Source organism: Oncorhynchus gorbuscha, linkage group LG14 (assembly GCF_021184085.1).
Source record: "Oncorhynchus gorbuscha isolate QuinsamMale2020 ecotype Even-year linkage group LG14, OgorEven_v1.0, whole genome shotgun sequence".
Lineage (NCBI taxonomy): Eukaryota > Metazoa > Chordata > Actinopteri > Salmoniformes > Salmonidae > Oncorhynchus > Oncorhynchus gorbuscha.
The window spans coordinates 31,458,305-31,472,803 of NC_060186.1; the positions used below are offsets into that span (position 1 = coordinate 31,458,305).

Consider the following 14,499-nt stretch of genomic DNA (forward strand, 5'->3'; position numbering starts at 1 on the left):
AGAGCCCTATGGGTCTTATACTTTCTGTTAATGCATCACATTCTGACCGTTCTCTCTGACTCTGTAGAGTATAAACACTTACACTGTCCTGTTCTTTCAGTGTTACGTACTGTTCACATTGTCCTATATATTTTTGTGCTTGTCTGTCTGTCGCCTATAAATGTTGTCCTATTCCCTCTCTATGTAATAGGACCACTTGAATTTTTACTGCACGGCCAGTTGTCATGGCAACCTCATTCTGTCTGTGAAACATGAGGAAGTGAAGAGTCAGGAGTATCTGCATGTCATCCTCAGGTAAGTAAAACAACACACCTTAACACACCTGAACACACCTTAACACAACGGATCATTACACTCCGTTTGTGACAGCTCACACTTAACATGAGTAAGAAAAACATGCACGATTTCAAATCAAATTGTATTTGTCACATGCACCGAATACAACAGGTGTAGTAGACCTTGCAGTGAAATGCTTACTTCCAAGCCCTAACCAAAAATGCAGTTTTAAGAAAAATAAGAGTTAAGAAAAATATTTACTAAATAAACTAAAGTTTAAAATGTTATGTACAGGGGGTACCGGTACCGAGTCAATGTACAGGTTTGAGGTAATATGTACATGTAGGCAGGGGTAAAGTGACTACACATAGATAATAAACAACGAGTAGCAGCAGTGCTGGGTGAGCATTGTATTAGCTGTTCAGCAGTCTTATGGCTTTGGCTAGAAGCTGTTAAGCCTTTTGTCTCCAGTACCACTTGCCGTGCGGTAGCAGAGAGAACAGTCTATTACTAAGGTGGCTGGAGTCTTTGGCAATTTTTAGGTCCTTCCTCTGACAGCAGCGGTATAGAGGTCCTGGATGGCAGGGAGCTTGGCCCCAGTGATGTACTGGGCCGTACGCACTACCCTCTGTAGCGCCTTGCGGATGGAGGCAGAACAGTTGCCATACAATGCATCTCTCTCTCTCTCTCTCTCTCTCTCTCTCTCTCTCTCTCTCTCTCTCTCTCTCTCTCTCTCTCTCTCTCTCTCTCTCTCTCTCTCTCAGGTCTAGGATGAAAACAATGTATGATAGGATCTCTCTAGCAGAACTTCCTGAGCTGCCTAGTGTCCCTGAACTAGCCACGGTAACCAAACCACTACATAGTTACTACAGAAACCGCAGGGGACCACCATATTTCTGGAGGATTTGGCAAACTATGAATATTGTTGAATTATCTTGGTTCATTGAGATAAGATCTAGCTATGTACAGTGTACGTACATATCTTCCTAACTAAATGTTATGTGTTCCGGTGTGTTCATAACTTGTTGTGTGATCAGCTGCTGTGTGGGGATGCTGTTGGTCTCAGATTCAGTCCAGCTCTGTATCCCAAGGTGAGCTCACAGAAATACATGCAGTATATCACACCATGACCAACAACACTGCTCTAAGTGATTACTCTGCATATTTACCAGGCCTCCCAACTTATAGTGAGCTATGATGAACATGAGGTGAACACCACCTTCAAGTTTGGGGTCATCTACCAGAGGTTTGGACAGGTGAGTTTTGCTCTGTGTGTGTGCTGGAGTTTAGCTATCCTGTTTAGGTTTTAATAACAAACCAAAAAATACATCTAACACTATTCTCTCTTTCTCAATATCTGTCTGTCAGGTTTCGGAGGAAGAGTTGTTTAGAAACAGTGAGGAGACACCAGCCTTCACTGAGTTCCTCAGTTTACTGGGAGAGACTGTAGACCTACAGGACTTTAAAGGGTAAGAGAGGGAGGGTAAAGAGAGATAGAGACAGACAGAGAGGGAGTGGGCGGGGTAAAGAGAGAGAGAGGGGGGGGGGGAGAGTAGCCATTGCCTATAGAGAGATGAACCCGAAGAAGAGTCCCCTAAGCAAGCTGGTCCTGGGGCACTGTTCACAAACACAAACAGACCACACAGAGACCCAGGACAGCAACACAATTAGACCCACCCAAATCATGAGAAAATAAAAAGATAATTACTTGACACATTGGAAAGAATTAACAAAAACAACAGCGCAACCTAAAATGCTATTTGGCCCTAAACAGCATAATACCTGACCACTGTGACTGACCCAAAGTTAAGGGAAACTTTGATTACGTACAGACTCAGTGAGCATAGCCTTGCTATTGAGAAATGTCATCGTAGGCAGACCTGGCTCTCAAGAGAAGACAGGCTATGTGCACACTGCCCACAAAATGAGATGTAAATTGTGCTGCACTTCCTAACCTCCTCCAAAATGTATAACAACATTTGAGACACATATTTCCCTCAGATTACACAGATCCACAAAGAATTCAAAAACAAAGCCAATTTTGATAAACTCCCATATCTACTAGGTGAAATACCACAGTGTGCCATCACAGCAACAAGATTTCTGACCTATTGCCACAAGAAAAAGGCATTTACTGTTCATTTTTATTGTTTATTTCACTTTTGTTTATTATCTACTTCACTTGCTTTGGTATTGCTAACATATGTTTACCATTCCAATAAAGAGAGAGAGACACAGAGAGAGACAGGGGGGTAAAGACAGAGAGAGAGAGATAATTGGAAGAGGGAGTGAGTGAGAATAAGTGGTAGAGGGAGGAAGAAAGAGAAAGAAAGAGAGAGAATGGGAGTTGACGGTGAGAGGTAAAGAAATGAGAAGTTAAGAATAACACAGGCTCTAATCCTAACCCCCTGTTCGTTCTCTCCCTGTCCCTGTAGGTTCCGTGGTGGTCTGGATGTGTGTCATGGTCAGACAGGCTCAAAGTCGGTCTACACAGACTACAGAGAACAGGAAATCATGTTCCATATCTCTACTAAGCTGCCCTACACAGAGGGAGACAGGCAACAGGTACACACACACACCTAAAATCCTACACGTAATGGCACACACCTTTCTGAAAACGTATGGTTATTTGCGTAACCCCGGTTCTCTGATAATTTGATTGAGATGTATCAGATGTGGGGGTTCGCCAGGACCGCCTACTCTCTCTGTAGAAAAGGCAGGCCCTTTCAACCTGATAGGCAGCCCTGTCGATCACCCTTAACACCCCTGTTCCTTCAACCAATCAGGGCACTTGGATATGCTGCAGGACCTCACCTCCCCTCACCTCTAGTTAGTGCACGTTTTGCCATGGCAAGAGCAGCAAATAGTTGTGTTGCTGATGGACTTTCGCATGTTGTTCATAACTGAAATGTTGTGCGTACATTGACATGTCAGTGTTGGAAATGGTGTATATTGTGTTGTGCAATGCCTGTCCTGGGGAGGACTAGGCCTACCAACTTTCTCACTCATCATTACTCACGATTCATTCAGAACTATTCGTAATCATGCTGCATCTCAATTTACCGCATCCGCCAATGGTGGCCTTCCACATCTGTGGTGAAAGGTGACAGAGCTAGAGTGGTGTTTGTCAGAACATGAGACACCCCGGAAATCGGTCTTCTCATCAAAACTTCTGTAGCTTCTGAACGGTTTGACCAACAGTCTAATATGACCACTCAATGGAAAGATGAGAATCTCGTCTGAAGGTAGTCCAGTACCCGTTTTTTATTTATTATGGGAGCGTACACTAAGCATACAAAACATTAAGAACACCTTCCTAATATTGAGTTGCAAGTGCAACGCTATTTGGCTGGCAGCCACACAAGTAAATGAGCTTACAAAGAAAAAGCAAGGTATTTTTTGCAAAAATTATGAATGGCCATCATGTTTCTATTTATCATAGAAATAATGTGGTCAGCTACATTTCCTAATGTTTTGCATAAAGTTAATATTGCATTTTACTGGACAAACGTAGGCTGGCTACACCAAGAAAAGTACAAGGGAAAAGTAGCTGCACATCAGTCAGAGTGCTGTCTGCTCATAAATGGCCCGTTTGTAAATTCACATGAGTGAAGAAGTGCAGCTGAAGCCCAAAATGAATCTAATGCCAAGCAGAAATCACAATAAGAAGCATTTAGTTGTGCGTTTATAAAACACAGCAAGTTATTTCTTATGTGTTTTATATCTTTTATCTGTGTGAAAAGCAAAGAATTCTGCATTAACGTGATCCCCAAGTTTAACTTGATAGTTACTAAGTGGCTGAATTGATAAGGTGACAGGGCCTCATATTGTGTTAGCTGTGTTTGAGAAGTCAAAGCCCTTTGGATGAGTCAGCTGTACAGCTGCCCCAGCTATCTTTTTATTTCCAGTTCTCGGCCTGCTCCTCCCCCATCTTCTCTGAGCAGAGCAGGCAGCCAGTTGCTCTAGGAAATCCAGACTCTACATAGACACAGCATGCTCCAGAGACAGTACTGTTTATCCTTAACAAGCATGCGTCAAAATGTTGTTTATTTGCACAATGACATTTGGGTGGCTCCTACCTACAGTTGAAGTTGGAAGTTTACATACACTTAGGTTGGAGACATTAAAACTCATTTTTCAACCACTCCACGCATTTCTGGTTAACAAATTATAGTTTTGGCAAGTCGGTTAGGACATCTACTTTGTGCATGACACAAGTAATTTTTCCAACAATTGTTTAAAGTCAGATTATGTCACTAATAATATATTGTATCACATTTGCAGTGGGTCAGAAGTTTACAAACACTAAGTTGACTGTGCCTTTAAATTCCAGAAAATGATGTCATGCCTTTAGAAGCTTCTGATAGGCTAATTGACATCAATTGATTCAATTGGAGGTGTACCTGGGGATGTATTTCAAGGCCTACCTTCAAACTCACATCATGGGAAAATCAAAAGAAATCAGCCAAGACCTCAGAAAAAAATTGTAGACCTCCATAAGTCTGGTTCATCCTTGGGAGCAATTTCCAAATGCCTGACGGTACCATGTTCAACTGTACAAGCAAAAGTATGCAAGTATAAACACCATGGGACCACACAGCCGCCATACCGCTCAGGAAGGAGACCCGTTCTGTCTCCTAGAGATGAACGTACTTTGGTGCGAAAAGTGCAAATCAATCCCAGAACAACAGCAAAGTACCTTGTGAAAATGTTGGAGGAAACAGGTACAAACATATCTATATCCACAGTAAAATAAGTCCTATATTGACATAACCTGAACGGCTGCTCAGCAAGGAAGAAGCCACTGCTCCAAAACTGCCATAAAAAAGCCAGACTACGGTTTGCAACTGCACATGGGGACAAAAATCATACTTTTTGGAGAAATGTCCTCTGGTCTGATGAAACAAAAATAGAACGCCATCCCAACCGTGAAGCACGGGTTGACAGCATCATGTTGTGAGGGTGCTTTGCTGAAGGAGGGACTGGTGCACTTGGCAAAATAGATGGCTTCATGAAGCAGGAAAAGTACGTGGATATATTGAAGCAACATCTCAAGACATCAGTCAGGAAGTGAAAGCTTGGTTCCAAATGGGTCTTCTAAATGGACAATGACCCCAAACATACTTCCAAGTTGTGGCAAAATGGTTTAAGGACAATAAAGTCAATGTATTGGAGTGGCCATCACAAAGCCCTGACCTCAATCTTTCAGAAAATGTGTGGGCAGAACTGAAAAAGCGTGTGTGAGCAAGGAAGCCTAAAAACCTGACTCAGTTACACCAGCTTTGTCAGGAGGAATGGGCCAAAATTCAGAGCTTGTGGAAGGCTACCCGGAGCGTTTGATCCAAGTTAAACAATTTAAAGGCAATTCTACCAAATACTAATTGAGTGTATGTAAACTTCTGACCCACTGGGAATGTGATGAAATAAATAAAAGCTGAAATAAATCATTCTCTCTCCTATTATTCTGACATTTCACATTCTTAAAATAAAGTGAAGGGCCTAACTGACCTAAAACAGGGAATTGTTACTTGGATTAAATGTCAGGAATTGTGAAAACTGAGTTTAAATGTATGTTTAAATGTATGCTAAGGTGTATATAAACTTCAACTGTATATATGTAAAACTTTATGAGCCTGTCTTTGCGCTCTTTAGAATATTTACCTAGCAGCTTCCAGTGAATCTCTCAATTTGTGCTAATTTCAGCATTCTGGTAATAGACACCCAATGGGATTTTTTTGTGGGCTTTTTTGGTGCTGCCTTGTGTTCTAAGCCGGTAATACTGTAAATCCTGGGATGAGAGAAGGACGGTATACCACCCAACTCTAGACTCAAGTGCTTCACACAGTGGTGTCAAGTTGACTTAATGTCCTTTGGGTGGTGGACAATTCATGATACACACATCAGCATGAAAAACCCAGCAATTGCAATTCTTACTACTAAGTGACATTACATTTACATTTTACATTTAAGTCATTTAGCAGACGCTCTTATCCAGAGCGACTTACAAATTGGTGCATTCACCCTATGACATCCAGTGGAACAACCACTTTACAATAGTGCATCTAAAACTTAAGGGGGGGGGGTGAGAGGGATTACTTATCCTATCCTAGGTATTCCTTAAAGAGGTGGGGTTTCAGGTGTCTCCGGAAGGTGGTGATTGACTCCGCTGTCCTGGCGTCGTGAGGGAGTTTGTTCCACCATTGGGGGGCCAGGGCAGCGAACAGTTTTGACTGGGCTGAGCGGGAGCTGTACTTCCTCAGTGGTAGGGAGGCGAGCAGGCCAGAGGTGGATGAACGCAGTGCCCTTATTTGGGTGTAGGGCCTGATCAGAGCCTGGAGGTACTGAGGTGCCGTTCCCCTCACAGCTCCGTAGGCAAGCACCATGGTCTTGTAGCGGATGCGAGCTTCAACTGGAAGCCAGTGGAGAGAACGGAGGAGCGGGGTGACGTGAGAGAACTTGGGAAGGTTGAACACCAGACGGGCTGCGGCGTTCTGGATGAGTTGAAGGGGTTTAATGGCACAGGCAGGGAGCCCAGCCAACAGCGAGTTGCAGTAATCCAGACGGGAGATGACAAGTGCCTGGATTAGGACCTGCGCCGCTTCCTGTGTGAGGCAGGGTCGTACTCTGCGGATGTTGTAGAGCATGAACCTACAGGAACGGGCCACCGCCTTGATGTTGGTTGAGAACGACAGGGTGTTGTCCAGGATCACGCCAAGGTTCTTGGCGCTCTGGGAGGAGGACACAATGGAGTTGTCAACCGTGATGGCGAGATCATGGAACGGGCAGTCCTTCCCTGGGAGGAAGAGCAGCTCCGTCTTGCCGAGGTTCAGCTTGAGGTGGTGATCCGTCATCCACACTGATATGTCTGCCAGACATGCAGAGATGCGATTCGCCACCTGGTCATCAGAAGGGGGAAAGGAGAAGATTAATTGTGTGTCGTCTGCATAGCAATGATAAGAGAGACCATGTGAGGTTATGACAGAGCCAAGTGACTTGGTGTATAGCGAGAATAGGAGAGGGCCAAGAACAGAGCCCTGGGGGACACCAGTGGTGAGAGCGCGTGGTGAGGAGACAGATTCTCGCCACGCCACCTGGTAGGAGCGACCTGTCAGGTAGGACGCAATCCAAGCGTGGGCCACGCCGGAGATGCCCAACTCGGAGAGGGTGGAGAGGAGGATCTGATGGTTCACAGTATCGAAGGCAGCCGATAGATCTAGAAGGATGAGAGCAGAGGAGAGAGAGACATCAAATTGTATTAGTCACATGTGCCGAATACAACAAGTTTAGACCTTACAGTGAAATGCTTACTTACGAGCCCCTATTCAACAATGAAGTTTTAAAAAATATGGATAAGAATAAGAAATAGAAGTAACATGTTTTTAAAGAGCAGCAGTAAATAACAATTGCGAGACTATATATGGGGGGTACCAGTACAGAGTCAATGTGCAGGGGCACCGGTTAGTTGAGGTAATATGTACATTTGCATGTACTATGCATATATGATAACAGAAAGCAGCAGAGGTGTAAAAGAGGGGGAGGGGAGACAATGCAAATAGTCTGGGTATCCATTTGATTGGGGGTTCAGGAATCTTGGGGATAGAAGCTGTTTAGAAGCCTCTTGGACCTAGACTTGGCACTCCAATACCACTTGAGGTCAGAGGCCGAGCACTTGCCATACCAGGCAGTGATGCAACAAGTCAGGATGCTCGTGCCCTCTTCATGACTGTCTTGGTGTGCTTGGACCATGTTAGTTTGCTGGTGATGTGGACACCAAGGAACTCGAAGCTCTCAACCTGCTCCACCGCAGGCCCGTTGATGAGAATGGGGGGCGTGCTTGGTCCTCTTTTTCTTGTAGTCCACAATCATCTCCTTTGTCTTGATCACGTTGAGGGAGAGGTTGTTGTCCTGGCACCACAAAAAAAGGTCTCTGACCTCCTCACTATATGCTGTGTTGTTGTTGTCGGTGATCAGGCCTACCACTGTTGTGTCGTCGGCAAACTTAATGATAGTGTTGCAGTCATGAGTGAACAGGGAGTACAGGAGGGGACTGAGCACGCACCCCTGAGGGGCCCCTGTGTTGAGGATCAAAGTGGCGGATGTGTTGTTACCTACCCTTACCACCTGGGGGCAGCCTGTCAGGATGTCCAGGATCCAGTTGCAGAGGGAGGTGTTTAGTCCCAGGATCCTTAGCTTATTGATGAGCTTTGAGGGCACTATGGTGTGGAACGCTGAGCTGTAGTCAATGAATAGCATTCTCACATAGGTGTTCCTTTTGTCCAGGTGGGAAGGGGAAGTGTGGAGTGCAGTAGAGATTGCATCATCTGTGGATCTGTTGGGGCAGTTTGGAGTGGGTCTAGTGTTTCTGGGATGATGGTGTTGAAGTGAGCCATGACCAGCCTTTCAAAGCACTTCATGGCTACAGACATGAGTGCTACGAGTCGGTAGTAATTTAGGCAGGTTACCTTAGTGTTCTTGGGCACAGGCACCATGGTGGTCTGCTTAAAACATGTTGGTATTACAGACTTGGACAGGGACACTTGTCAGTTGGTCAGTGCATGCTCGCAGTACACGTCCTGGTAATCCATCTGGCCTTGTGAATGTTGACCTGTTTAAAGGTCTTACTCACATCGACTGCGGCGAGAGTGATCACAAAGTCTTCCGGAAGAGCTCGTGCTCTCATGCATATTTCAGTGTTATTTGCCTCGAAGCGAGCATAGAAATAGTTTAGCTCGTCTGGTTGTCTCGTGTCACTGGCAACTCTAGGCTGTGCTTCCCGTTGTAGTCTGTAATGGTTTGCAAACCCTGCCACATCTGACGAGCATCAGAGCCGGTGTAGTACGATTCAATCTCAGTCCTGTATTGACGTTATTGCCTGTTTGATGGTTCGCTGGAGGGTATAGCAGAGTTTCTTATAAGCTTCTGGGTTCGAGTCCCTCTCCTTGGAAGCGGCAGCTCTAGCCTTTAGCTCAATGCCGATGTTGCCTGTAATCCATGTCTTCTGGTTGGAGTATGTACATACGGTTACTGTGTGGACAACATCAACGATGCACTTATTGGTGAAGCCAATGACTGATGTGCGGTACTCCTCAATGCCATCGGAGGAATCCCGGAACATATTCTAGTCTGTGCTAGTGAAACAGTCCTGTAGCTTAGCATCTGCTTCATCTGAACACTTTCGTATTGATCTAGTCACTAGTGCTTCCTGCTTAAATGTTTACTTGTAAGCAGGAGGATAGAATTATGGTCAGATTTGCAAAATGGAGGGTATGCATGTGTCTCTGTGTGTGCAGTTGAGGTGGTCCCGACTTTTTTTTCCCCTCTAGTTGTACATTTAACATGCTGATAGAAATTCCCCTGCTTTAAAGTCCCCGGCTTCTAGGAACGCCACCTCTGGGTGAGCGTTTTCTACTTTGCTTATGGCGGAATACAGCTCATTCAATGCTGTCTTAGTGCCAGCCTCTGACTGTGGTGGTATGTAAAACAGCTACGAAAAACACAGATGAAAACTCTCTTGGTAGATAGTGTGGTCTACGGTTTATCATGAGATACTCTACCTCAGGCGAGCAATAGCTCGACACCTCCTTAGATATCGTGCACGAGCTGTTGTTTACAAAAATACATAGTCCAGCGCCCTGTTATGCAGGTGAAGGAGGACCCAAACGCGACTTAACAGAAACAGAGTTTATTAATGCTCAAAACCGAATAACTGAAATCCTCTAGATAGTAGAGGGGAAAACAACTGGAGAAGCGGCCACAGACTGCAGGTCGCTTCGGGTAGGCGCAGGCCGTAGTCAACTGAGACACCTGCTCACACGCAGCGTCTGAAGAAGGCACAAAACACGACAGGACAGGGTGATACACAATCACGGCAAAAAACACGACAGGACAGGGCGAAACGCAATTACAGCATGGAATACAAAACAAGGAACCGACGGAACAGGAACGGATCACAAAGGAATAAATAGGGAGTCTAATCAGGGGAAAGGATCGGGAACAGGTGTGGAAAGACTAAATGATGATTAGGGGAATAGGAACAGCTGGGAGCAGGAACGGAACGACAGAGAGAAGAGAGAGCGAGAGAGTGAGAGAGGGAGGGGGAGAGAGAAGGATAGAACCAAACAAGACCAGCAGAGGGAAACGAATAGCATGGGGAGCACAGGGACAAGACATGACAATGAATGACAAACATGACAGTACCCCCCCACTCACCGAGCGCCTCCTGGCGCACTCGAGGAGGAATCCTGGCGGCAACGGAGGAAATCATCGATGAGCGAACGGTCCAGCACGTCCCGAGACGGAACCCAACTCCTCTCCTCAGGACCGTAACCCTCCCAATCCACTAGGTATTGGTGACCCGTCCCGAGAACGCATGTCCATAATTTTATGTACCTTGTAAATAGGTGCGCTCTCGACAAGGACGGGAGGGGGGAGGGAAGACGAACGGGGTGCGAAGAAAGGGCTTAACACAGGAGACATGGAAGACAGGATGGACGCGACGAAGATGTCGCGGAAGAAGCAGTCGCACAGCGACAGGATTGACGACCTGGGAGACACGGAACGGACCAATGAACCGCGGAGTCAACTTACGAGAAGCTGTCGTAAGAGGAAGGTTGCGAGTGGAAAGCCACACTCTCTGGCCGCAACAATACCTTGGACTCTTAATCCTGCGTTTATTGGCGGCTCTCACCGTCTGTGCCCTGTAACGGCAAAGTGCAGACCTCACCCTCCTCCAGGTGCGCTCACAACGTTGGACAAACGCTTGAGCGGAGGAACGCTGGACTCGGCAAGCTGGGATGAGAACAGAGGAGGCTGGTAACCCAGACTACTCTGAAACGGAGATAACCCGGTAGCAGACGAAGGAAGCGAATTGTGAGCGTATTCTGCCCAGGGGAGCTGTTCTGCCCAAGACGCAGGGTTCCTGAAAGAAAGGCTGCGTAGTATGCGACCAATCGTCTGATTGGCCCTCTCTGCTTGACCGTTAGACTGGGGATGAAACCCGGAAGAGAGACTGACGGACGCACCAATCAAACGACAGAACTCCCTCCAAAACTGTGACGTGAATTGCGGACCTCTGTCTGAAACGGCGTCTAACGGGAGGCCATGAATTCTGAATACATTCTCAATAATGATTTGTGCCGTCTCCTTAGCGGAAGGAAGTTTAGCGAGGGGAATGAAATGTGCCGCCTTAGAGAACCTATCGACAACCGTCAGAATCACAGTCTTCCCCGCAGACAAAGGCAGACCGGTAATGAAGTCTAAGGCAATGTGAGACCATGGTCGAGAAGGAATGGGGAGCGGTCTGAGACGACCGGCAGGAGGAGAGTTACCCGACTTAGTCTGCGCGCAGTCCGAACAGGCAGCCACGAAACGGCGCGTGTCACGCTCCTGAGTCGGCCACCAAAAGCGCTGGCGAATAGACGCAAGAGTGCCTCGAACACCGGGATGACCCGCTAACTTGGCAGAGTGAGCCCACTGAAGAACAGCCAGACAGTGGAAACAGGAACGAAAAGGAGGTTACTAGGACAAGCGCGCGACGCAGTGTGCGTGAGTGCTTGCTTAACCTGTCTTTCAATTCCCCAGACTGTTAACCCGACAACACGCCCATAAGGAAGAATCCCCTCGGGATCAGTAGAAGCCACAGAAGAACTAAACAGACGGGATAAGGCATCAGGCTTGGTGTTCTTGCTACCCGGACGGTAAGAAATCACAAACTCGAAACGAGCGAAAAACAACGCCCAACGAGCTTGACGGGCATTAAGTCGTTTGGCAGAACGGATGTACTCAAGGTTCTTATGGTCTGTCCAAACGACAAAAGGAACGGTCGCCCCCTCCAACCACTGTCGCCATTCGCCTAGGGCTAAGCGGATGGCGAGCAGTTCACGGTTACCCACATCATAGTTGCGCTCAGATGGCGACAGGCGATGAGAAAAATAAGCGCAAGGATGAACCTTATCGTCAGACTGGGAGCGCTGGGATAGAATGGCTCCCACGCCTACCTCTGAAGCGTCAACCTCGACAATGAATTGTCTAGTGACGTCAGGAGTAACGAGGATAGGAGCGGACGTAAAACGTTCTCTTAGAAGATCAAAAGCTCCCTGGGCGGAACCGGACCACTTAAAACACGTCTTGACAGAAGTAAGAGCTGTGAGAGGGGCAGCAACTTGACCGAAATTACGAATGAAACGCCGATAGAAATTAGCGAAACCTAAGAAGCGCTGCAACTCGACACGTGACCTTGGAACGGGCCAATCACTGACAGCTTGGACCTTAGCGGAATCCATCTGAATGCCTTCAGCGGAAATAACGGAACCGAGAAAAGTAACGGAGGAGACATGAAAAGAGCACTTCTCAGCCTTTACGTAGAGACAATTCTCTAAAGGCGCTGTAGAACACGTCGAACGTGCTGAACATGAATCTCGAGTGACGGAGAAAAAATCAGGATATCGTCAAGATAGACAAAAACAAAAATGTTCAGCATGTCTCTCAGAACATCATTAACTAATGCCTGAAAAACAGCTGGCGCATTGGCGAGACCGAACGGCAGAACCCGGTACTCAAAATGCCCTAACGGAGTATTAAACGCCGTTTTCCACTCGTCCCCCTCTCTGATGCGCACGAGATGGTAAGCGTTACGAAGGTCCAACTTAGTAAAGCACCTGGCTCCCTGCAGAATCTCGAAGGCTGATGACATAAGGGAAGCGGATAACGATTCTTAACCGTTATGTCATTCAGCCCTCGATAATCACGCAGGGGCGCAGAGTACCGTCCTTCTTCTTAACAAAAAAGAACCCCGCCCCGGCCGGAGAGGAAGAAGGCACTATGGTACCGGCGTCAAGAGACACAGACAAATAATCCTCGAGAGCCTTACGTTCGGGAGCCGACAGAGAGTATAGTCTACCTCGAGGAGGAGTGGTCCCCGGAAGGAGATCAATACTACAATCATACGACCGGTGAGGAGGAAGGGAGTTGGCTCGGGACCGACTGAAGACCGTGCGCAGATCATGATATTCCTCCGGCACTCCTGTCAAATCGCCAGGTTCCTCCTGAGAAGTAGGGACAGAAGAAATGGGAGGGATGGCAGACATTAAACACTTCACATGACAAGAAACGTTCCAGGATAGGATAGAATTACTAGACCAATTAATAGAAGGATTATGACATACAAGCCAGGGGTGACCCAAAACAACAGGTGTAAACGGTGAACGGAAAATCAAAAAAGACATAGTCTCACTGTGGTTACCAGATACTGTGAGAGTTAAAGGTAGTGTCTCAAATTTGATACTGGGAAGATGACTACCATCTAAGGCAAACATGGGCGTAGGCCTGTCTAACGGTCTGAAAGGAATGTTATGTTTCCGAGCCCATGCTTCGTCCATGAAACAACCCTCAGCCCCAGAGTCAATCAAAGCACTGCATGTAGCACCGAACCGGTCCAGCGTAGATGGACCGACATAGTAGTACAAGATCTAGATGAAGGGACCTGAGTAGTAGCGCTCACCAGTAGCCCTCCGCTTACTGATGGGCTCTGGCCTCTTACTGGACATGAAATAACAAAATGTCCAGCAACTCCGCAATAGAGGCACAGGCGGTTGGTGATCCTCTGTTCCCTCTCCTTATTCGAGATGCGAATCCCTCCCAGCTGCATGGGCTCAGTCTCAAAGCCAGAGGGAGATGGTTGCGATGCGGAGCAGGGAAACACCGTTGATGCGAGCTCTCTTCCACGAGCCCGGTGACGAAGATCTACCCGTCGTTCTATGCGGATGGCGAGAGCAATCAAGGAGTCCACATCTGAAGGAACCTCCCGGGAGAGAATCTCATCCTTAACCACTGCGTGGAGTCCCTCCAGAAAACGAGCGAGCAGCGCCGGCTCGTTCCACTCACTAGAGGCAGCAAGAGTGCGAAACTCAATGGAATAATCCGTTATGGACCGTTCACCTTGGCATAAGGAAGCCAGGGCCCTAGAAGCCTCCTCACCAAAAACTGAACGGTCAAAAACCCGAATCATCTCCTCTTTAAAGTTCTGGAATCTGTTAGAGCAATCAGCCCTTGCCTCCCAGATAGCTGTGCCCCATTCTCGAGCCCGGCCAGTAAGGAGTGAAATGACGAAAGCAACCCGAGCTCTCTCTCTAGAGTATGTGTGGGGTTGGAGAGAGAACACAATCTCACACTGCGTGAGAAAGGAGCGGCACTCAGTGGGCTGCCCGGAGTAGCAAGGTGGGTTAT

The 14,499-nt window shown here is 47.0% G+C and overlaps 1 protein-coding gene across 2 annotated transcripts in view; it reads left to right on the plus strand.

The window, feature by feature from the left end:
* rap1gap2b (RAP1 GTPase activating protein 2b) overlaps positions 1-14,499 on the plus strand; it is a 91,518-nt gene that overhangs the window by 59,543 nt on the left and 17,476 nt on the right. For both annotated transcript variants that reach the window (XM_046297773.1, XM_046297774.1), the window contains 6 exons: positions 191-294; positions 1,041-1,119; positions 1,314-1,367; positions 1,449-1,532; positions 1,645-1,745; positions 2,712-2,841. In XM_046297773.1, the coding sequence (XP_046153729.1) occupies positions 191-294; positions 1,041-1,119; positions 1,314-1,367; positions 1,449-1,532; positions 1,645-1,745; positions 2,712-2,841 (552 nt within the window). The remainder of the gene's footprint in view (positions 1-190; positions 295-1,040; positions 1,120-1,313; positions 1,368-1,448; positions 1,533-1,644; positions 1,746-2,711; positions 2,842-14,499) is intronic.